We start from the raw sequence: 25,330 nt of genomic DNA on the forward strand, positions 1-25,330 counted from the left end.
AGACTGAGCACTAGTCAGGCAGTTATGCTGAAAACTAGGCTGTTACACTGTACAACAGAAGATATCAAAGGGTACAAAGGAATCATTAATGCATCTCATGCTTTAGCCTAAACCCCATTCTCTTATATGCTTAAGTGACTGCAGTTGAGCAATTTGACTAAAAATGCAACACATAGCCACTAATTTTAATTGGGGGGGGGGGGACGGGGTGGGGGGGACGACACAACTCAAATCAATCTGTTCAACAATTTATAAGGGAGGAATATATACATTCAGAAATACACCACTCACATTTCTTGCTTTCTCAAGGTACATTTTATATCTTTCTTCCATTGCCTTCATATCCTCATCTTTTTTCCGCAAAGCTGCCTCCAGCTCTCCAATTTTCTGGGCTATTTACAGAAATTATCATCAACAAAGACATATAGACATAGTACTTCCAAGGCTTCTATGTTCTCCTGATTTAACCACCCCCCAAATAAACTTTCTAGCTACTACACAATTTCTTAAGTTCTTCTTTTTATTTCAGTTGTACCATAAGGTCCCACCTGACCCCGAATTCCCATTTTGCAGAGTATTGTTCAACAAAACTAAGCTCCCGTGAACCTCTCCCTGGCCCGCACCATGTGCAAGAAAACCCTCCTCCCACCTCCATTTCAGGTTTAAAGCTAAGCTGTAGCAGAAAGCCTTATCCAGACAAGTATCCCACAGCCACTGGGCTATGGGAATCATTTCAGAAGAAAATTAACATAGTCTCATAAAAAACCCCAAAAAACAACTTACGGTTCTGACTAACATCAGGCTGGAGTTCTGCAAGATCAGCCTCTTTCTTCTGTAACTCATCATGCACTTCATTCAGCTTTTCCCTATGAATGAAAGGCTGGGCTAAGGATTAAGCTCACAAATAATCCCATGCACAGTTTTAAGAGCTGAAAGCTGAAACTTAATGGTGGAAGTGTTTAAACAACTATTTTAAACTCTGGCAATTCTTTTGAGTTTAAATAGAAATATTAGTATGTATTTTTGAAGAACCATAGAAGTTTGACTTCTGAATTGAGTCTCACTTACCTAAAGCTAGAAACAAAAAAAGAAAGTTAACAAAAAACCCCTCCAGCATCTCCTTTGCAGGAACTACATGTACTGAAAGGATGGAATTATTTCAGAAGTATGAAATACATTGAGTCCAGTAAAAGCGATGGTTTTAGAAATCTATTGTAGAACCAGAACAGTTAAAATGCTATTGGTGACGAAGAGACAGTTAAGCCGATACTACTATTACAAGATTATCATGATCAGAGTAGACAAAACTAGAACACTAATACTTAACTCACTACATGCATGATTCTCAATCAGTGGCTTAGAAAAACAAGACACCCTACAAAGACTTAGGCAGTTTCTGAGCTACAACAGTCAAATCATTTAGCACAAATAAGCTATTGTGGATGTATGTGCCTTACTTACATATGCGCTGCCAATTTCTGCTTCAGGTTGCTAGACTATGAAAGGAAAGAGTTAAAACTCAGTTATATTTCAGTATTTCATACCATGCAATGTTAAAGTGCTCTTACAAATCAGCCAAGAATACTTGGCACACCTAAATAAGTCAAACCAAACAAATCCTAAGAAAGCTGCATTTCTCCATGCATTTCTGTAACTGCATTCATATTTTTTGCATTGCACAAATACCAAGTCCAGCATCTTTTTTCTTTAAAGCTATCCTTCTCACTATACCACCATTTAAGGACAAAACCAGAGATTTTTTTTTTAAAGTAAAAGTAGAAGGTAGAAGAGTTACAGTTACTTAAAGAAGGCAAGGGGAAGTAATCACGTAAAACATGAGCTTTTCCATTGAAATGCAGTTGGTGTGCAAGTCTTGTGGATTCTCATACTATAGAGACTAAACTCATCTGCTCTGAATACAGTGGAGCCAAGTCTGTGTTACCTAAACTGAGAGAGTTATTTTTCAGGCAGGAGACAGTTTTTAGAATACACTGAACAGCCTCAGTTGTTTAAGATGGTTGCTTAAAAGGTCTGTGTTTGTTCGGTAGGAGGGTATGACCAGAAGGGGCTTCGCAGCTTGCTTACTCTTACTACTGCATGAACTAAACTAGTGCGTTTCAAACTAACTTTAAAAAACAACAAAACAAAACAAAAAAAGCACCAAACCACAAACGTGCCTCCTTAGTAGTTACCAGCACTAGACACACTGAAAAAGAAGAGGCACATCTAAACAACGCACTTGATGTTACACTGAAGGATTTTAAACAAAACTGGGAAGATATCTTCAAGGTCAAGAAGCCTAAACTTTCACTTACTCCTTCATTCTTGGATCCTTGCTCCTGTAAAGTCTTTTGCAGATCTTCAATCTGCTGCTGTAACTCCCCAATACGCTCTTCATTTAGCCTTTTAGGAAGAAAAGACAGTTGTTATCCATCTAAACAGATCACAACAGACAGATTTTTCTGTTTCACATCTGGATGATAATTTTTCAGAGGGTCTACCCAGCAGGACTTAAGCCACAAAGAAACTGACTTCAAATGCTTTTAGTTTGACTGGAACTTTGGCTGAAACAGACACATGGCAGCTTTATTAAACATTTTATAACGAAAGACCTAGAATAATTTTAAGTTTTGAGAAAACTTAACTACCCAAAATTCTCATATCCTAGTAAACTGCTTTCAGCAGTCATTTACCGATAGAGAAATTCAGACCATATCCCAGTGTTACAACATGATTAATTTGAGTTCTAGAAATAGAGCTTACATCCATTCTTGGTCTACAGAGACTCATTCAGAGCTAAGAGCATCCTATAAGGAACACTTTCTTCACAGTACGCCACACAGACCCACCACATTTTATACCACCACATTTAAGCTACTTTCCCTCTTGCTTGCTTCATAACCCTTTGTTAATAATTACACTGGTGAAAGAAAAAAGGGTAATTGGCTTCCTGCATAGTGCTTCGCTACAGATGCAAACCACAAGGCCACTCAAAGTCCAGAAATCACTTTTTGCTATATTTTAAGATGCTGCTTCACCCATCACCTTTTCTCAGTTTCCAGTTCGTTCACTGTCCGATGCTTTTGCTCCAGCTGTTCTTGGAGCTCTGTAATACGTTCATTTTCTGATCCTTCCTGTTGTAATAGAAGCATCTTATTTTCATGCTGCAGCCGAATAAACATTTCTCTGAATCGAAAATAACAAAAGTCACTGTTAATTAAGAAAGAGTAGAAGGTAATATTCCTGTTCACTCCCCCAACCTTAAAGTGTGTACCAGTTCTGCTTAAGGATATAGTTGGCGTAACGATGCAATTTTTTTATTAAAAGGTAACTTACAATTTTCAAACATCACAATAGTTTTTTAAGAGATATGAACAAAACTTTAAATTAAGTCCCTCCCAACCCAGATTTTATTGTGCCTTTATTTTTCACTCTGCCAGACTTTAAAAATGATGTTAGCTAGCCTTCAGCTGTTCTGTCTTAGTTGCTGTGTATTATTTATTTATTCTTTCTGCCAGTGGCAAGATAAGAACTGTTTCACTCCATAAAGAGGATGTTTCAAGCCAAACTTTATATACAGCAATCTGATATGCTTTTAAGAAAGAATGCAAAGTAATTATAGTGTGGGGAAATAATTATTGATAGCTACACGGGGGTCCAGACAAGCATCATGGAGGCAAAGCAAGAAGTGGGATAGAGAGTCATGTTGCTGAAAATACTGAACTTTCACAGAGACAATATTATGCCCCACCCATGAAAATCCCAGAACAACCCCAACCTTTTTGTCTTACCTATATTCCACTGGCAGAATTTCAGCAGCAAGGTTCTCATGGCTTTTAACACGAGATGTGCCTGAAATTGCATTGGAAGTTTAATTTAACAAACTTAAAGAAATCATTTATATACATAAAAAAGCATCTGAAAATAAAGCAATACCTGTTTGACTCAGGTGATCCTGCTGCATCTGTGAATACCGGAGCTCTTCATTTGTCTCTTTTAGTGCATCACACTGTACTATCAGTCTCTAAGATATATTTGAGGTAGAATTAAGTCATACAGCACCACTTTAAGACCAAGTAACATTAATCAGGAATAGTACTGACACACACATATTTTAATACATATTTTACGTTTTATATGTGTATACACACACGCAAGCTGCTGAACTTCATTTTTATGGTGGCACTACTTCTGGGAAGGTTTGTCTCAAGCAGAGCATTTGAGAGAGATTTAGTAGGCATTAGATAAACTCTCATTCAAAAACTTACCTCTTTTTCTTTTATTAAAGCTTCGTGTTTTTCTTCAAGTCGCTTCATTTCAAATGCTAGCTTATCAGCTCTTTTTGATTCTTCAGACAGTTTGTTATGAAGCTCCTGGACCTTTTCATAAAAAGACTATATTCAACACATGAATGTTGCAAGATGTTACCTTTAAAAGCTATGTTAAAACCTTCACTCCTGCCCAGTTCAACCAAAATAAACAGCTGGTCCTCCAAGCTTGGTGGAGGGGAGATGGGATGGAGGCCTGTGTGTTTGGGGTTTTTTTTGGTAGGTTGGTTAGTTGGTTTGGGGTGTTTTTTTGTTTGGTTGGGTTTTTTTGTTTGTTTGTTTGGGTTTTTTTGTTTTGTCTTTTGTTTTTTTAAAATATTTAACTCTTGCATCTCTTAATTACTACCAAAATAAGTGAAATTGAAATAAAACTTCTACAGTTTAAAATAAATCCCATGAAGTAAGTTAAGAATAACACATAGAAGTCAACTCAATAATAGCTAAACAACCTCTCCCAGGTACAAAATTACCTCAGTTAAACTAAAGAAGAGCCTGCAAACCATGGACAACCAATCAGTTGAGAAGGTAACTACAGTTAAGCTTGCTTAATAAACAGGGAAAAACAGGAAGTGAAGGGCAGAGTATGAAGGAATTTTCACAAATAGGAAATTCTAAGGGGACAACACAGGTCAAGCCCATGGGCTGTTAAATTAAGCTGTTCTTTTTTTTTTTCATTGAAACATAATTAAAATAATTTTATTTAATTAAGACAACTATCTGAGGAAAAAGTAACATCTTAAGTATAGATGCAGCCTTACCTGTCTTTTGTAGGTTTCTAGTTGGGCACGTGCTGCATTGGCTTTCTTCAGTTCATCCTCCAGACTGACCGTATTGTGCATATACATCATGTTGGTTTCCTGCAGAGATTTGACTTGTCTGCGGAAGTCATTCAGATCCTGTAGCTTTTTACGATACACTTCAACAGTTGATTCCAGCTTACTTGCCTTGTCTGCGGTAGTCCTTAAAGTAGAAACAGGAATTAGAAGAAAGAGTATGTTTCTTCAAAAGGTTAAAAAAGTCAAATTGTGCTTTCATGCACATTCAAGCTATTTTCAGAGACATGCAATGTGCTTAACAGCAGAGTTAAATCTTACTCCTTTATTTTTAAATGCATAATCAATGCAAACTTGCATTATGCAAAGACTGCTTATAAAAACTGAAATCACCGCAGGGTTTAAGTGGGAGTAAGTCTGACAGTCGTATGGCAGACATGCAAGCAAGGGTTAGTATGTCAAATATCTCTAGGGAATTCTGTGGGGTGCAACATAAATGCACCACATCATCCTGTGCTAGATAGTCATCTCAAAGCACTGGTAAGGAAAAACACACAGATGTTCTCATTGCAGGGTTATACATAATTAGAACATAACTGCATTATGAAAATGATCAATAGCAGATATGACCAAGAATTACCAGCTGATCATTAACAAAAATCTATGTGGTAAGAAAATACTTGGATCATAAATATACAAATTAATTTTAATACCTTTGTTTAATATCTGCAATCTCATATCACTAGAAGCTAGCACAAGAAAATTATGGAAGAAAATCTACAGTTAAGACTTGTTTCAGATGTTATTTAAGAACCACTATAAGTTAAACACCTGAAACCACTTTTCTTTCCATGTTTTATTCATACTGTTTTATAAATAGCAGATCTGCTTTTGCAGTATGATTTACTTTGGATATTTCTTGGGTGGTCTGGTATTTAATTTACTTCACACAAGCTGGAATGTTACGTTAAATTCTCATCAAGGTTATTACATATTGCATCTTCATTTTGTTAATCATGTTGCTAAATCTAGCCTAGAATGCTAACACCAAAAGTTATGTCAAAGTTCTAGCTGCATATATGCTTTTCTACAACAGAAAAGGCAGCCTCTTGCCAACACAAACGTCCACTTAATAAGAATGCACCCTCTCCAAAAAGAAAAGTCTTAATTCTTGCAGAACTTCAACCTTCCATCCCACATGAAGAAGAATAATTTTCATATTCATTAATCCTGCTTCACAGAAAAATTCCATGTTGCTATTCTTACGCAAACAATAGAGGCTATGCCTGAAACTTGCGATCCATCTCTGCTTTTTCAATGGGCCCTTTTCCAACACTTATTTTAGATCTCATTCAGGTAAGACCTATCTGCAGATGTAACACCTCAGGGGAAAAAAAAAAAAAAAAAAAAATCTTGTTAAATACAAACCCTTGGATTTAGTCATCAAATCTTCCTAATGTGTGTGTGTGGGGGTAGCTCTCACTATTTACGTACCTAAGAATATCATTTTCATCTTTCAAGGCTCTAGATTCTTCTGCCAAAGAGGTTAGTTCATTGTTTCTATGTTGCAGTTCAATCAATTGTTTTTCTAGGTCTTCACAATGGGCACGATAATCATCTTTTGCAGCTTCAAGCCTACCAGATCAAAAACAGGAACTCTGTTAAGAACTCATCATTATTACACATTTTTCATTTAGTGCTAGAACTATTAAAAATATATTAAGACAAAGGAAACCTACTGATTTAAGTAGCCAGAAAAATGGTACTGTAAGCATGGAACATTTTACTGTCTACCTGTTAAATCATAATGGATTATATACTGCAAGTTTACCATATCAACATGAAGGGCTCACATGAAAAGTGATTTTTTTTTTTCCCCCCATAGGGATTACAGGGAGAAAGACTAATATGGAAAAGAAATCAATACAGTAAAGAGATATGGTGGCTTTGGGGGGAAGTTAGGGTTCTTTTTGTTTTGCTTTGTTTACACACAAATCACTTCTGCACTCATTTTCTGCCTTCCATCACCTTTTCTGAAGTGTCAAATGGCTACAATATGGCAATTACAAAGTAATATTTCCTACAACAAGTAACAGTTTCTTTTTCATTTTAAAAGTAAGGACTGTCACTAAAACATGTTTATACAGTACTAGGAAGCTTTTATAGCAAAAGAAATTGAGATAGAAAAGCCTGAAAGAGTACCAGAAATTCTCAAGATAAATTTGACATGACAAGTGAGGGATTTTTGAGAGAAATTATTTCATACCTGAAGTTTTCTTCTTGCAGTTGTTCCAGCTGCAACTGTGCATGAAAATACTTTTTTGCAACCACAGTATTTGGATCATCAAGAGAGTCATCTAATTGCTCTAGCCTGTCATTCATAATCTCATTTTCTGACATCAAGCTGTTTTTTTCATCCTGGAGGGCAGCCACCTAGTGCAGATAAAACAGCATCAACATTGTAAGACCTGTCCAACTGGAAAGAACTAAAGCAAGACAGCAGTACATCACCAAATTAGTTTATGAAAAAGGTTGAGCGTTTAGAAATTTTAGAATGTCATTTACATAGCATACTTGAGCATACAGATGCTTTAGTGTATGACAGTTATGAAGCACTAAAGGAAAAGTCCCTCTAAAAAAAGACAAATTTTTGTAACTGAAACCATGGTAAAAGGCAGACAATGTGATATGGAGAGAAACTGGTACTTTCATTAAAAAGGATACCATGGACGCCATACAAAAAACTCTAAGTATTGGTATAAAGGTACTCTCCATCTTGCTTGTACTTAACAATAAAAAGCAGGATGGCACTGGCTAGCACACTAACACAGTACTGCCGTGCGCTCAGCAGTGAATGGTTGCGCAAGAAGCAGTTTCAGGCGCCATAAGCTAGTAAGCACACACACAAAAGAAAAAACCTAGACAGCTTCATATAGAGCATGCATTTTTTGCACAATCAAACAAGTTTGATATTGAAAGTGTTCACAGCTAAGCAAATGAGAATACAACACTTTATTGAAACAGTAAGTATATTAACAGCCATAAAACGGGGAAGGATTAAGAGGATAGAACCTTTAAAGTTTTTCTAGTGAAAGCTGTTGTGTTAATTTTAACATCCTGTCAAACATAAGAGCATGTAGCACGTGTTAGTTAACCGGCATTTAAACAGGGACAATATGCTTTTTGGGTTATGTTTTCCTGAATCATAAAGAAAACCTACCTTTCTTATACTCTTGGAAAATATCAAGGAAGACTGAGACCTTACAAGTGAATTTATTAAGAATTAGTTTAAATGAGAAGCGTCAGTCAATATTATGGCTTCAAATAAATAAAATTAAAAAAAAAACCCAAAGCAAAACATATCATGGTGACATTATTAGATAAAATATCAGATATAACCTGAAGTATGCAGTATTAGAAAACAGTTCATTTGTGATAATTTAACAGTCTATCTGTCAAACAGACGTAAGAAACAAAACAGTAATCAATCTACCACTTCATTAAATGCTGGCTTTCTGGGCTCGCTCCTTTTTACATACTGGATGTCACTTTACTATATACATGCACTCTCAAACACCCGTTGGTAGAGAGCATCTGAGCCCTGCTCAGCATATACTTCCTGTTCAAGGTTCAGCCACTCCTTAAACGTGCACAACATTCACACTTCTAGAGTAATGTTAAAAGAACACCTGTCTCAGACTTAAAAAAAAAAACAAACAACAAAACCCCCCCACACAACAACAACAAAAACAACCCAACAAAAAACAACCCAAAACCCCCAAACAAAACCTTTCACACAACTCAGAGCAAGTTTTTCATCTTTCCTCAGTTCCTTTCTGGTAGCTTTCTCTTCTTCTTTTCCATTATTTCAGCATAACAGAAGTGGTGTCAAAGTCAACAAAAATTACAAAGAGATATTTTAAAAACATGTCCCAGTATTAAAGAGCTATGGTGCCATTAACTCATCTGTTTATACTCAACAGTACCTTTCCCTCAAACACCTTTCATGCCTTCACCTGGCCCACGCTACATTATGAGCGACTGGCTTTCTGTAACCTATCATTAATTAACAGATATCTCAAAAGAGAAGTTTGTGGGAGACAGGAGAAAGCCCGGGACTTCTCTAGTGAGACATGCTAAGTCTCCTAATGGAAGCAGAAAGCACAATGAGACTGTCATCCCAGCACCTCTAGAAGCGAGAGCTTTTGAACAGTGAACACACTTTTTGAAGTTTAACAACTGTTATCTGCCAGTTCAGCTGTCAAATCAATCCCCTAGCCCATATAAAAGAAATAATTTTCTCCTGCAGATTCTGCTCACAAGCATTTTTAGATCTCTGCTTTCACTAGGAAGCCTTACTACTGCCTCAAGAAAAAAGGAAATTAAATACCAATTCAACTCTAACAACAGCTTCCTGGCCACGGCAATTAGCTATGAGCTACTTTATAAGTATTCCACTTTTTCAGCCATCATTACCTGTAAAAAATGTAAAACTGGCCTCTGGTTTTGTGTGGTTTTGTTTTGTTTTGTTTGTTTCTTCTTCAGAGGCTCATACAGCCAGTATAGCACTCTGGCTCCTACAAGGAGATGCCACCCAAATGTTCTCTTTGTACAGAATCAAATCTGAGATTAACTGCCTTACCAGATAAACCTCCTTCTATTCTCAGATTATAGTACCATAAAAGAGGAATCAGACTTAGGGCTAACAAGCAGATTTTTTTTCTTTTTCCTTTAAAAAGTTGACTGAAATACAAGTTCTTGTTTAATGTTATGAAGTCCTCTCTCCTTTTTCTGCAGAGTGACTTAACTTCTGTATCCATTAAAAACAAAAGCAGGCCTATTATCAGTGTGGTTTGAAAAAGTCATCATAGATCTATTAGTTTCCATTATTTTTATTCCCTGAAACATCCTCCGTGTTGCAACTGTGTACGAGAAAAAGTTAGTAAATTTTAGATAAATTTCAAATTCTAGTCTTTCATCAACTGCTAATGAAAACAGCACCATTTTCCTATGATTAAATCTAATGACCGATTATTACACGAACTGGATTTTTTGGACACAGTTCAAAAGACTAGAGGAAGCAGTGACTAAAAATGAAATGGGCAATTTTTAAAGCCATGATAACATTGTTTTGATGGCTACCTGCTACTAACGGTAAACATAAAGCTAGCAGACCAAAGCACCTTTGAGTTAACAGTTGGCACAGGACCCCAGCTTACACTTCCATCAGAAAACTATTTCTACTAATTGCATTTTGGAATACAGAATGATTGCTTTTCCCCCAGAAACAGCTAAGAATTCTCACAGAAACTTAAATAAATGCAAAATTCACTTCGCCCTTCAGAATTTCTGCATCTTAATAGCAGCACCACTACACAGTAAAGAAATAAGCGACTTGCTGTTTCTTACCTGTAAATCTAGCTCTTGACATCTTTGTGCCAGCTCTTCTTTTTCTGCTAGTGCTTCCTGAAGATCTTCCAAAGCTTTTTTAAGCTTTTAAAAAACAAAAGACCATCAATCATTCTGGCCCATACCCAAAGTACTCACAGTTCTAGCTTCCAAAATATCTCAATTACTTATACCAATTGTTTAAGAAGGATGTTAGGTGCACATATTGACACAGAACTTATATACAGTTAGATCAGGATCTCTGTTTATTTCACCTTCATCTTAAATTACTACCACACGTAATAACTAAATTACTGAAACTCAGAGTAACATCCAGATTCAACACAACTTAGGCTAAAAGCATAAGAAAATCAAACACAGGAACATCTGTGCTGTCACAACTGCAAAAATCCCTGCCTGAGAAATGAAATGCCCTTCATCTCAGAACAGAAATATTGATGCTCCTTCATGGAAAGCTACTTTTAAAGACAACTTCATTTTATGTGCAACACCTTGCAGTGTTCAGGTTCTCAAGAATTTTCGTGACCCCTTAAAAATAACCTGAATTGTTTAGCCTGACATGGCTGAGCCTTGATGTACCCCTAGCTCTTCTTGCAATGTAGGTTTGCACTGGCTGGTTTAACCCCACCCAGGAAGATGACATAGCAGTCATAAAATAGCATGTAACTTTTCACTTAATTAGCACTGAAAAATAGCAGTACTTTATTGTATATTCTCTGCCTACATCAGTTTGTTGCTCTGTCATTTGTGAACCAGTATGGTTTAATCCAAGCACCGAGTGGAAAACAGACCAAGCAGTTTGTGCAGATGATAGAAGACAAAAAAGTGCAATTTATTGTTGGGGTTGTTTGTTTGGGTTTTTTTAAACTTTTAGAACTGGAGAGGAAGAGCAGACCTCATCTTCATTTAAGGGATGGCAAGATACCAACTTATCGTTCAGGCTTGAACTACAACAGCAACAAATATCAGGCAGTTACCTGCTGTTCCATTTCACTTGATGCATCACTTGTGGAAGGACCAGTTATTTCCTTGCTCATGAGCTACAGAGAGAGGCCACAGGAAAAGAAGGTTAAATTAGAGGTTAAATATCTGTAAATTCACTGTCTGAGTACCAATTGTACTTTCCACTGTATCCTTGCATCTCTTCAATATATCAAAACCAATTAATAATAATGATAATAAAAACCATGTCATGGCTGGTAAAGGATTTAAACAAATTTAGAATATGACGACTTTTTTTTTTTTTAAACCCACCCTCCCCAAATTAACCAAGTTATTGGACGAATCTGTGATCTGTTGAAGTTATTGCTACCTCTTAGTCAAGTTAAAATGGAGTGAACCAGAGGATGGATTTCACTCAATTAATTTAACAGTTATCACACTTCTTTGTGTCATGTTAATTGCCATTAAGCAAACAATGGGAACACAAACATAGCTCTCGCTGATCTCCAGCACAAAGATGTACACAGTATGTTTGTCAGCAATTAAAGGCCTTTACTTCTTACTCAGGAATTACAGTATTGTTTCTAGACCTTCTTCAGAGAGAAAGTTTGATTAGTCAGAATACAACAAACAAGAGGTTTATGGATTTATTTCTCCCAATGATACTTACAGCTTTAAAGACTATGAGTCAATTTAAATCTAAGTTTTAAAGCCTCCTACCAACTCCACTGTTACCTTCATGAGGGTGCAATTACACATTACATTTTCTTCAAAGTCAGCATTTAATTTTTGCCTCCCTCCACACTCTGCTTCACAGTCCCGAAGCTCACAGATGCAAGTGACTGCAGAGCTAAGCTGTGAGCTGGATCACTAAGATGATCCACCTAAGAACAAATTAAGATAGCAGGGGGAGCACACCATGACAAGAACAGCAGAGATGCAGCTGGGAGTGTGTAAATCAGATGCTGGAATGGTCTGTCATAACAATGTAGCCTCACAAACCATTAAGATCAGCTTAACTTTGAGTCTAAAACTACAGCGCTGGGACAGACATTTCAGAACCTAGCTCCAGCATAATCAGCAGCTGGCAAGTAGATACTTTTCTTGTGTGAAACAGGAAATCTTAGGCATCTATTTTCTCCACAAGTTGTACATTTGGGCATATGAGACTAAAATCAAAACCCCTTGGTTGGGGTCTGGGGCCTCTTAGTCCTGATCCTCCCAGATAATTTAGGGAAGTACTTACGCTCTTCCCTGAGGTTTATTTGGATGAAAGAATTCACAAAGAACAACAAATGGATAGTCAGACTTGTCAACTGACACCATTAGGCTATGAATTATTACTTACCTCTTGAATGGCAGTCATGACAACATGTTGAACAGACTCTTCAAGGGTCATGATATTTTGTATATGTTCTGTGAGAGAAGAATTTGCAGTTACTCTTGACAATGTTCATCTTGATGGCTTGAGTAACGTGACACACCATTTGCAGAAAGATCCAGAAGAAACTATTCTCTATAGAGCTTCTTCAAAACTGGTAGCACTCTTTTTATACAGAGCACTACCATTAACCAACAACATTATTATCCAGTAATATGGTAGATAAACATAAGAGATTATAATCTCTTAAGTGAACAAATTTATACTATGAATAATAGAGCAAGGAGATTTTAAGACATCTGTATTTACATGGTTCTTTTTTCATACATACACCTACGTATGTATACACATAAGCTTTTTCAAAGAGTCAACAAGCTTGCAATCAAGTTAATAGATAAAACTTAATGGGAAAAAGTAATTGCTAGCATCTTCATTCTCAGTGCAGCCTGACAGCTTACTTCCCAAACACTCTTTGATGCAGTCATTTCAGACTACCTAGGGATCACACCTATTCTACTACCAGAATCATGCTGAGGATTCCTTACCCATCAAAGCATTGAGCATTAGCTCTGGTAAGGGGAGAGAAAACTCAACTAATGCAGTCTTGAGCCTCTGAAGACAAACAAAAGGCAGTTTCTAATATAAGTTTCAAATTTAATTCGCTTGATTTGCATTTGAATAGCAAGCTTTAGGTCTTGATATGTATTTTAACAAGTATGAATAATCCACACGCTTCAGACTATTTTGTTAAACCTATCCTGAGCAAAGTCTGAGTTTTATTCACAGAAGTTTCCCATAGATTTCCTACTTTTAAGCGAACTCCAGTTTTGGAATAGGTGTGCAACATATTAACAATAGAGACTTTTTGATAAATAAGAAAGAAAAGTTTCTACATCTCTTCCACCTTAAAAATCACCTGAGGTATTCTGCTGTTTGTTGAACAGACTAAGGTAGTGCATACCTTGTTTCCTTTCACAGTTGACTGCACAGCCTAAAATAAGCTGCAGAAGCCTGCCCAGTTCAGTGGGATCTGAGTTCTCAGATATCCGGTTTAAGTCCGGAATAAGCTCTTCTGGAATCTGCTGACCCAAAAACTGGAGGGAAAAAGGAAAAAAGTGAAAGTAGACTCCCACTTTTGTACATGAAAGTCTGGTATCATGTAAGAAATCGAGACTCAGTAAGCCATCCAGAGAAAGTGGTCTATTAATAAGTTTGTAACCATAAGACTTATAGAAGGGAAAGATTTTAAACTTTAAATATGGAGATACACGCCAAAAACACTGTCATATAAGAGAGTACATAGCAGTATCAGATTACAAAATCTGAAGAGATCTAGATAAAGCAGATATTCTTAACTCATTTGTTACAGGGCTTCATACGTGAAACTCGGATGTCACCACTGTGCCTCTCTTGCACCAGCAAAGACTGTTCCAAATGTCTGTCTCCATCCCTCCGTGTGGATGTGCATTTTGGGGAAGGGGTACTCAATCCACTACTAGCCAATGACCTCTACCATACTTGGCACCTCAGATTTTTCTCTGAATAGGCCTAAATTTAATCTAAAGTAGACAGCATTAAAAAAAATATATGCAACACACCTAGGAATAATTTAGTGCTATGAATTGATGTAGTAAGAGTTCCATAAAATTGTTCTGGCAAAACCACAAGTTTTTAAAGTCTATTAACTGGGGGTTTAGTTAACTGACCACTTATGCAAGAAAAAGCAACAGTAGTAAAGTTAAAAGTTCTTGGGCTAGACCTCCAATATGAGAGATTTAATTTATTCTACCAACATAATAAAAAAAGGAATTAAAAATGCTTCCAAATTCAGTTGCTCCCTAATCCTTCAAAAAGCTCCTCATAAGCCAAAAGAAGTTCTACTTCTGGGCTTGCCAGAGAGCCTCACTCCTGGCAATAGAGAAAGGCTTGGCACTTGATATCACAGCTAAGCCCAGGTGAGACCAGGAAGCCATAAAAATGATCTGGCAAGTTTTTCTACACCATACGCATTACATAACTGTAATCATGCTCCATACAAAATTCAGCAGTTGCTTTTTTTTTTTTTTTTATAACTCAAAATATGGCTACCATACTCATCCTTCATGAGAGAAAACAAACTATAATCCTTACTACATCCAGGAGGATCTAGAACTTATCTCCTAGCTTCCAAGTGAGCATCATAAAACCTAGACTAGGGCTGCCAAATCTGTTCAGTTGTGTACAAAAGGATTAAAACTTCACCAGGCTAGAGCAAACATGAATGCACACACAAAAGTCAACAGGATCCTGCAGCTCAGTCCTTGTGACATTCATCTAGGCAATGACAGACATGGTTTCCAGATTATACTCCAAGAGTCTTATCTAACCTGCTCAAAGTAATTTTATATTCACTCAGACCTCCCACTTAACCAGATAATTATCATATACTTTCTGCCAAGAAGTCCTTAAAATAAATTACTTTGCCAATTAAAAAAAAAAAAGCTAGGTGAAGGAGGACAATAATCATAACGTTTAATGATTAGAACAACAAAACAATTGCTGCTTTTTCCATACCTCATGATAGTAGTCCATAATTCCTTGTAGTATCTTCTTCAGATTACTGGACTAATTGTTGTACATGGAAGATAAGGTTACAGGCTTTTATTAAAATTCTTAATTCTGCTGAAATTAAACAATAATTTGTAATAAAATATTTACATAGCAGCTTTATGAGAGGACCCTATAATGACAAGGGAAGAGCAATATCACAACAGAAAACTCCCATGCAACAACGCTGGAAGGCACTTAAACTATCAACACACAGTTCAAGTTCATTTAAAATAACCTAAAAAAGTTTAATTCTGTAGTATTTGGACTGCTAGATACTCTCAGGACAGACACAATATCCAACCCCACAAACTTCCACCAACTTCAGTTCTGAATACCTTTATTCTCCAGTTGTCACCAACATCATCTTTAATGCGATTTAGCCAAGATGCATCAAACCAAGCAACATCTCTGAAACAAAATTAAATGATTAAACGTCAATAAGCACAGACTTAAATAAATAAGATATCAGCTTCCTAGCATTAAATGATCAGATGTTTGACTACCAGTGTCTAATGAGGCAGGAATTCCTGGAGACGGCAAGTTATACCTATGTCACAGGAAATTTCCATCCTGCTGGCTGCATTAAGACACCATCTTCCTGGGCAGGAAGGATTTCTGTACACACTTGAGCTAGCTACAGCTAGGAATACAAGCATGTGATGGCCTTTGTCATGCTGAATTTTTACACCTGACAAAGTGATCGTAATGATGTAAAGAAACATGCTCATTTGACTACTGCTGACGTTAAGTTTGGTACCTACTCTTGTACATTTGGATTTTCCAACATTTGCTACAATTCGTCAAAGGCACTTAGCAAGAAAAAAAAATAAAATATTAAACTACTGGCATTTCATATTTTTTTGTATGTCCTTGGTTGCCCTGGGCAGAAGTATATTCACTTTGCCAGCACAAAAAAGGACGGGTTGCTGAGGGAGATGTTTACACATACTGAGCTGCCAAGCGGTACAATCACAGCATACACTTTTACTGTTTATTTACTGGTCTCAAAGTACCTAATAAAAGACAATTATTATCCCCACTTGCATATCAACCAACTTGGTTGTAAAGAAGTTTACCCACCAAAGCCTGTGGCAGCCTAGTACCACAAACACATGAGAAGTGACCTTCAGCAAATCTTCAGTAAGCAATCCTAAATCAATTTTTGCCATGCCCCAGGAAAAGGGTGAGTTCCGTCTTTACACAACACACTTAAAATCTTTCCAAGCACACAGGGGAGTTTCTGGGTTTAGGGTTTGTTGCTGTTTGGGTTTTGGGTGGTTTGGGGTTTTTTTTCGGAGGGGGGGCGGGGGGGGGGGAGGGCGGGGAGGGTGTTAAGTAATTACTTAGTAATTAGAAATATAGTTTGAGCAGGAGATGGTAATTCAGACTTCTCCTTTATTATCTGAGCCAACAGCAACAATAAAATTGCAGTGATGACTTGTACCATAATACTCCTTCAATACAAGGCTGATGTTACAACCCTCTGAAATAACTGCAGATTTCAAAACTAGTGTGTCATTCAACCCAGTACCATTTATCATCACACCAATAAGAATGATTTTACTTTTGATTAGCAAACTATTATTTTTTAATAATAAAATTGCCACCGAAGCTTCACAATTCTTTTTTCCACACAAATAGTAAGTTATCATTTAAATCCTAGAACTTAAATCTAAATCACTTGAGCAATACCAAGAGGAAGAGAGCACGAAGACATGCCTTTTGAACTTTTAGTTCCTCACTCCGAAGAGGAACATATTGCCTGAAGCATGGATATCCATGGAAATAGTGTTGATGGGAAAAGTGAAAAAGATCATACCATTCTTGCCCGCTTCCCCTTAAGTATGAATCGAATACTGCAGCGTTAGAGTATCTCCTCATCACCTTCTCCATTCTATCACATTATTCATCTATTATATCATCCCCAAAACAACAATACAAAGGCATATTTTTTCTTCTGCTTTAAACTGTCCACTCTAAGTTTGTCTACTTTAAAAGCAACTATGCATATCAAACACAAAAACCTCAAGAAATCAAATACATCTTCTTCAAACTTAATTATCAACTTACATTTGGTGAAGTACCTGGGCCATGGCAACCCCATTAGTCAAGTCCTGAACATCTCTGCAAGATGCAGCAGTATTGAACGTCTGCAACTAAAACAGGGAAAAACATTGTGTTTCTCGCTTAGTAGACAGAAGGACAGGAAATTAGTTACCATTTTCCTTTTCTTCTTTAAGGCACAAGCATTTAGCAAGATGTCTTTCTACTTGAGGCAGCTGAAATCCTCTTTGAACTATGCAGTTCTTAAGCCAACCCAATTAGCTCAATACTTGTGACTGTCGATTATGACTAGTAGCTTAAAAGGTTAGTACTACCACACTTTGCTTTTTCATGCTAGTTCTTCTATTGTAAATCGGATTATGGAATACTAACTTGGGAAACTAAAGTCATATTCATCCATCCCACAATCATGTTGCAGTGCTTAGTTCTGGACACATAACTACCTCAACAAAAAAACGGTGTCAGAACAAGGGGTGAAAGTTTGGTGGGGGGAGGGGGTGGTGCAGAATCCAGTCTTTTACTACAGGCAGTTGGTAATAGAAGTCATGACACCAGTAGAGACCCCTGAAATTATTTGGGGATTAAGAATGGAACAGAGAAAATTATGTAAAAATAGTGGAAAAAACCCAGTTGTCTGACAGCTACTGCACACTTCAAGGATATGATGACAGATGAAAAAGACTGAACCATTTCAGGTCCTGTGAGCTGGCAACGTATTTCCTTGTAATTCAGGAATCCCAAAAGTGCTCTACAGATGACCCTATTTAAATATGCATCTTCAAAATATTGCTATAAACTCAAGAAACTTTACTATAACCTGAAGTTATATGAATAAAATATATTACCAGGAGAAGATGTATGTTATTCCTGGTATTTGTATTTTTTATATATATATATACATATATATATATATATATACACACACACACACACACACACACACACACTATTTTCCTGTTATTTTCCAAGCATCACACTACCTAGTGTTTTAACACAGGGCTGGACGCAGTTTTATCCCATCTACATATTTCTGTCTAAAGATTAAGCAACAAAGCCCCAGTTTTCACTCTTCTCCTCTATTACAAAAGCAGATTATAGATGGAAGCTTTTTATAAGTTGCCTGATCTATTCTATATGAATTGTTGTATGCAATCTGTATTCTAACTGGTGCTTCCAGGCACAAGTACAATTAAAATCCCTTTGTACCAGGACTATACAAACAAGATGCAACTCCCATCCTAAAGAAAAAAATATAATAGCTCAAGTGTTTTGCAGCTAGCTTCTCCAAAAGCAACTCAAATGACATGAATACCTTCAACATATCTACATCCTTACAGAGCAATGCAATAAACACCCAGCAGACAGCTTTATAAATAAGAAACGCATCATCAACCTGACGTATAATCCTAGTTTATTACACATCCATAGGCAGCTCTTCTGCTGCCCTGCTGGTTTCTGCCTGCAATTCTGACTGTTTCATGTATAAAGCCTTAAAACGCTGAGGTACCCAGGTCCTCGGAGCACTCCACAGACTGTAAAAAGTGACTGCAAACTGTAAAATACTCCATCAGGCTCCAGAAATTTGTGTCTTGGAGAACACCTGGAGCACAGACAGTACACTTCTATTTAACAGTCCTTAATGAAGTTTTCTTCCGTGAAGTTGGCTGAGGCACTTTTTGCAGCCACAAACTCAGCATACAGACATTCTGCAGGATATCTCCTCGTCAGAGTTTGTCACCTGCTAGCTTCGCCTCATCTCCCTTGCTTCTGGTGCGATTGGTGAACAGACTCTTTCCCAGTTGCCTTCTCCAGAAGCTCAAGTCTGTGTTGACCTCAGCCATACCCATCTCTTCCCACTGCGTCTTTCCCAGGACCAACAGTCCTCATCTATTCAGCCAATTCTCATATGGAAGCTCTTCCATACTTCCCATGAGGACGGCCATTTTTTCCTCTTAATTTTCTGGGTTTCCTGCATTTAAGATCTGTACAATGGGATTACCTCAATGTTAAAATGTTTCTCCATTTTGGATATTGTGTATTTTTTAAACTATCCTCAAACTTACATCTAACATTTTGACAGAATTAGCTATTATATTTGTAATATTTTATTCCCCAAAACCAATCAGCTCAGAACTAACTATTCTAGGTGAGAGAGCTTTTTCCACACACATATCAGTTCATCACATAGTTACTCAGGAAAATAAGAGCTCATCAGCAATTAAGTTTGCTGTTAATATTGTTAAAAGATGTGTATGTGGAATAGAATGGAAGCAAGAACAGATCCTTATAATCTCTGTCCATTGCGAAAACTGATGACTTAAACTTACTAGGTTTACAACATCCTAAATTACCTGTCCATCTGTGAGAGTGCTTTCCCAAACATCCTGTGAAAGGTAAGATTCTTCAGTGATCACTGGTGAATGATCTTGTCAAGTGTGTTTGGGAAATGGACCAGAGTGGTAGAAAAGCAGAATTTCCAGCTGTGAGAATTTGAGGCAGCTGCTGTCTGCTCTATGCTTATAAAGAGCGATCATATACTCTGAATATTTGTTTGCTTGCTTCAAAAAGGGTCTAATCAAGCCAAGAAGAGAAAAATATGCAGAGCAAGGGGGTTTTAAAATTGTTTTCCAATTTAAAAAAGTGGTTTTAAAATCCTGTATTACAGCAAGTGAGAAGTCAGTAATCCGTGGTAGGTTACATAAAAGATTAAGTAGAACACCACAAACTGAAGCAGCTGTGATTGACAGCACTGGTTTCTAATACTATAGCAGCCTTACTGCCAGGGCAAGAACAGGCACGCACGCAAGCTTACAAGTCGAGACTGAGCATGCCAGAATTCAGAGTTTTATGGCACAATATCATGATGCTGCCATTTGGATATACCCCCTTGTAAACCAAAGAAATTGTTAAGTACAGGTACTACCACTTCACCCAAGCCAGATAAAGCAGGTAAACAAAGCCTTAGGAAACCCTGCGACATGCAACAGTGTTTTATGTATGCCAGTATCTCCCAGAATAGAAACAGCTAATTAAAATTAAACAAAAAGAAGGACTGAGAGTCTTAGTTTCTCCATATATTTAAAAGTTACATAAGCGCCTAGAAATAATATGAGAGTAGAAGTATTAATTATGGGTTCTCCAAATCCCATGCCAGCCTAATCATCTCCTCAAAACAGGTTTTTACTGTACTTGCAAAACCAATGAAAGTAGTAGGCATGGGGAGGAGGTTGGTAGAAGCAGCCATAGACTTCAGGACTGCAGCAGTACTAATTTGTTTTTTTCCAAATTTGATTAGTTTTACTAAATATAGCCTTAAGCACACTCTGCTACTTATGCTGGAAACCATTCCATGAACCTAGCTTAAATGCACCCTGCTACTTGCTGCAACAAGAGAAGCAAGAATTTTTCTCTCATACAGTTATTATGCTCACAATATACATCTGAAAATTTAATTTTGTAGCACATAACATTTAATGCCTTTTCCTTGGATCTGCTGAAGGATCTACCACCAAACAGCTGTAGATGAAACAGGAGTGTTCACATTACCCAGTAGAAATCAACCTATCCAACTCTTGGGAAGGTATGCCCTCAATTTCATTCAGATGAAGTAGGGTTGAGGTTCTCCATTTTACACCCAGATTATACACACTAGGGACAGAAGTTTTAAAGAGTTAGTCAAAGAGATTTTAAAGTAACAATAAACATGCCCATTCTTAATCCCAAAATATTAATAGAATAACTCAGCTGTTGGACAGAGTTAACATTACCAATGCTGCCAGTGCCAAGCAGGGGTACACCTATTGTGGAAAAAGCTTTCTGTTTAAGATGTTGCCATACATCTAGTCTCTAGTTTGAGACAAATGACAGAAGCAGCCTCAGAGCAGTACAGTACCAAAACTAACTTTTTCTCTACTACAGTAAAGAAACCACCTATTGCAATGGCACCAAAACACAGAAGATTCTACTGCATCACTAGGCCTACTGCTGCTACTCTTATCGTTTCACTCATATTCGGAGGCAGAAAATATTAAGGTTTACTTCACTTATATAACTAAAGTTTGTCCTTCCGACTTAGAAAATTGTTTCTGCAACAGACTTGAGTTCAGTCTTAACAAATACTACTTAAATCAATCTTCCCTGAAAACTCATGTACATTTCCCCTATAATTTAATGTAACTCCAGTATGTTTTTCCTGTAACATCCTCAAAAGTTTAAATTCAATGACACCTGGGTTGCAGAACCAATAGATAATTTCAAATTTTCTTTCTTTTCTGGACAATGCATGTTTTCTAATTTAGAATTTGTTAAAATAAAAAAAAACCCAAACACCAAGATCTGGCAGCAGAAAACAGAAAATCATGAGCATCTCTTTGCTATATTAATGAATAAATAAATTAAGAAATCTTTAGAACTACAGAGAGCTACAGAACCCATTTCTCTTCAGATACACAGCATTTGATTTCCCCCTCCCAGATCATTTTTTTTTCCTATTACTGAAGTAACTTCCTATTACTTGAACTGAAGTTCAAGTTGAAAGGATGTCTGAAACATACCTTAGTGTTAACAACTGGTTTCTACTAAGTTGTAAACTAGGTCTGAGAAATAGGGTGTTAAATCTAAAAACATGCATCTGGCAATGCATCTGCTGAGTGCTGTACAGAAAAACTGAACACACAGAGTTGGATGCTCATTTACATTAACGGCACTACACAAAGCTCTTTCAGTTTAAGGCTAAAGTTCCATTAGCATTCCTTTCAAGATTCACGATGTAATTACAGCTATGCACTGTGAGGATACTAAAAATTAGAATTAGGCTTAAAATATTTTAAGCAGGAATTGTAAAAATTATAGAATAGTTCAGCACTGCTGACAGGATTTTGACATCGAGTGAAGGAATGCACAGATTTATTTTGCAATTGAACCACGATGGAGTTATTCTTACCTGACTACCGAGAGGAAAATAGGAAGTTAAAGAGCCCAAAAAAGAGAAAGAGAAGTATGGATTGATTAAATGACAAAAGATATCCAACTCCAGAGAGGTAAGCATAAGGCAACTGAAATTCTGAATACCAGCAAAACATTGGAAGGACACAAGGTCACTAAAAGGGAAATGGAGGAAGGAAAAAAAAAAAGGAGGAAATTGTTTTTCAGTGATTACATGCTTTAACTCATTAAAGCTGTCATGTAGAAAGTAAAATGAACACCTACTCTGGTAGCTGCTGCTATCACTTTTGACAGTTTCATTCCTGGATCTCCACAATGCTTCTAAAACACTCCCTTCTTTCCCCAATTCACACTTCACATGGGCAAAACACCTGCTTTTTCTAGAGGAACTCTTCACTCCAGGTAATTGTGGCCTTCCCTGCCAAGATTTCATGCAAAAGTTCTATTTAGCAGAGCTCACTCTCACCAAAAGCACCGCATCTGCAAGACGAGAATTACAGATGAGGAAGCAGAAGAAACTTGGCAAGAACAAGGGATAAAAAGAAAGCAAGCTCGACTGATGAGCTGAACAAATACGGTTGGACTCTATGATCTTAAAGGTCCTTTCCAACCTAAATGACTTTGTGATTCTAAATACGTGCTCGTGGTCCTCGCGTAGGCAACACCACTTATTTAGGCGTGCTGCGCCCGACTAATAAATGCTTTAACCGACTGAAAGCTGGTATGTGATGTTCTGAGGTTTCTGCTCCTGCCAACTCAATTCAAATTAATTGCACACATTTATTATTACTGTTAATTACCGAGCAGCTTCCACACTGAAGCCACGGCTGCAGAACCACTACCTGGGCCTACAGGACATTCAAACGACCACATCTACACTTGAAGGCCGCTCGCCACAACATCTCACCGGCTGCGAAAACCGCCCCGTTTCTCACGCAGGCCCCGTTACCGCAGCCACGCTCGTACCCCCAACCGCCTCCAGTTTCTCCCCGCTCGCCGCCCGGGCGGTCCTCCCGCCCCTCAGACCGCCTGACAGGAGCCCCCGGGGCGGGCTGCTCACCTCCACCCCCGCCTCGCCGGGCTGAGGAGAGCTCCGTCCCGCCAAAGCGCGGCTGAGGGGCGGCGGCCGCCCCCCCCCCGGTCACGCCCGGCAACGGTGGCGGGGCCAACAGGTGAGGTGAGGCCGCGGGTCTGACAGGAAAAACTCCCCCCACACACCCCGCCGCCCTCCCCGGGGGACGGCGGCGGCGCCGCGTCGTGCGCAGGTAGGACGGACCCCCCTCCCCCGCCCCGTCACTCACCCAGAGGATGAGGCTGTCACACAGCAGGAGGTCCGCCGGCTTCGCCTCCATGGCGGCCACCTCCGCTTCCCTCCTCCCGCCGGCCGCCCCCGCGCAGGGCGGCTGCGTGAGCACCCGCGGCACCGAGCGCGCTTACGCCCAGCACAACGCGCAGCTGACGTGACGTAACGGAGCAGCCCGCGCCGCGCAGAGAGGGAGGGAGGGAGGGAAGGTGTTGTCAGGACGTACACGTCAGCGCCCGCCCATGCCTTCGAGCGGCGGGAGTGGCACCGCGAGCGGCCAATCACAGAGGAGGAGGTGTAGCTCTTCGCGCCAATCACGGGGGGGAGCACTGGGGAGGGGTGGGGCGGTGTCTCTCGGCGGCGGTTCTCCTCAGCCGCCCGCGCCGTCGCCGCGGCTCCGTGTGGGCTCCGGGACGGGGTGTGTGGGCGAAGCGGGAGCGTGTCACCCACCCCCGGGGCGAACCGTGGGCCGGGGAGCCAGCGGGTACAGCCCGTACCTTCCCGCCGGGGCCGCCAGCCCGTCACAGGAGGTGCCGCTCCGTCCCAACATGGCGGCCGCTGCCTCCTCCCGATCTGGCGGCCCGGGCCCCGGCTGCCTGTCGGCTGTCACGGCCGCCGCCGTAGGCCGGGACGGACGGGCCGTGGAGGTCACGGGGTGAAGAGCTGCTGGCGTGGTTCAGACTTAGCTGTGCCCGAGGTGTAGGTAGGTCAGTGTGCCTCTACCAGCCACAAACGTTAATTTCAGAGCAGGATACAGAATTGCTTTAAAAATACCATTGTTCAATAAGAGAAATATCGATTCCTTCTTTTGGGGAGCCGAAGGATGGAAAGTGCTTAAGCACGAGGCTGAAGAGCAACTGTTTTAACCCTTCTCCTGGAGGTGGGCAACATGCCCCAGTCCAGCAGCGCCGGTGGGATTGAGAAGGGCTACGGCGGCTTTACCTCTTTTTAATTTATATTGGTTTTGTTTGTTGGGTTTTTTTTTTTCCCTCGGCCTCAAAGGCTGTTGTTAGTATTACCCAAAACCCATCAGGCTCCAGTGTCTCACGTGTGGCAGTCTTCACCCCACCAGCGAGGGGGGTGAAGGAGGCCTGACCGCTGGAGGGGCACTGCTGAACTGCTCCTCCACAGCGAGTCTTTCATCCACCTGGCAGTGCGCGGGGCTCGCTGCCAACTCTCCGCAGGCAGCCCTGTAATGACTGCCTGCACACTATGTCGAACACCACCAGACAGGCACCGTGGACATTCTTTTCATCTTGCGTATTTCACTACATGATACCTAAATTGCAGGAGTACTTTTTTGTTTGATCTATTTTGTCTCAGAAAAAAAACCACGCCAGAATTCTTTCACTTGCTTTCCTCTACTATATTTGTTTCATAGGAAAAACTTAACCTTATCTGATCAGATCTTGGGTATGCCTGGTTCAGGATCTTGTCTTCTATAATACCCTGCCTCAGACATTCCACAGAAAAATCTTGAGTACCTTACACTAAGAAGATGCGATCGCTCTGTCCCTCTGCTGTTTCACCACAAGAACTTCAGTAACTTTTCTCTCCAACAGCCTCTTTTACTAATGGATTTGAACTGTTATTTTTT

At 39.1% G+C, this 25,330-nt stretch overlaps 1 protein-coding gene across 2 annotated transcripts in view; it reads right to left on the bottom strand.

The window, feature by feature from the left end:
* HOOK1 (hook microtubule tethering protein 1) overlaps nt 1-23,832 on the bottom strand; it is a 29,656-nt gene extending 5,824 nt beyond the window's left edge. Inside the window, exons 1-19 of one of the 2 annotated variants that reach the window (XM_049807782.1) lie at nt 23,732-23,832; nt 17,493-17,578; nt 15,758-15,830; nt 15,387-15,437; nt 13,795-13,927; nt 12,801-12,868; nt 11,488-11,550; nt 10,511-10,594; nt 7,368-7,534; nt 6,596-6,736; nt 5,087-5,288; nt 4,269-4,379; nt 3,937-4,024; nt 3,792-3,852; nt 3,046-3,186; nt 2,316-2,403; nt 1,462-1,496; nt 784-866; nt 292-392 (exon numbers count right to left, since the gene is read on the bottom strand). In XM_049807782.1, coding sequence (XP_049663739.1) covers nt 292-392; nt 784-866; nt 1,462-1,496; nt 2,316-2,403; nt 3,046-3,186; nt 3,792-3,852; nt 3,937-4,024; nt 4,269-4,379; nt 5,087-5,288; nt 6,596-6,736; nt 7,368-7,534; nt 10,511-10,594; nt 11,488-11,550; nt 12,801-12,868; nt 13,795-13,927; nt 15,387-15,437; nt 15,758-15,830; nt 17,493-17,578; nt 23,732-23,782 — 1,827 coding nt within the window. In that variant the 5' untranslated portion in view covers nt 23,783-23,832. The remainder of the gene's footprint in view (nt 1-291; nt 393-783; nt 867-1,461; nt 1,497-2,315; nt 2,404-3,045; nt 3,187-3,791; nt 3,853-3,936; nt 4,025-4,268; nt 4,380-5,086; nt 5,289-6,595; nt 6,737-7,367; nt 7,535-10,510; nt 10,595-11,487; nt 11,551-12,800; nt 12,869-13,794; nt 13,928-15,386; nt 15,438-15,757; nt 15,831-17,492; nt 17,579-23,731) is intronic. The other variant, XM_049807783.1, reaches the window with a different exon arrangement.
* Between the last annotated feature and the right edge of the window lie 1,498 nt (nt 23,833-25,330).

The sequence above is a fragment of the Accipiter gentilis genome, chromosome 8, assembly GCF_929443795.1.
Source record: "Accipiter gentilis chromosome 8, bAccGen1.1, whole genome shotgun sequence".
Taxonomy (NCBI): Eukaryota; Metazoa; Chordata; class Aves; order Accipitriformes; family Accipitridae; genus Astur; species Astur gentilis.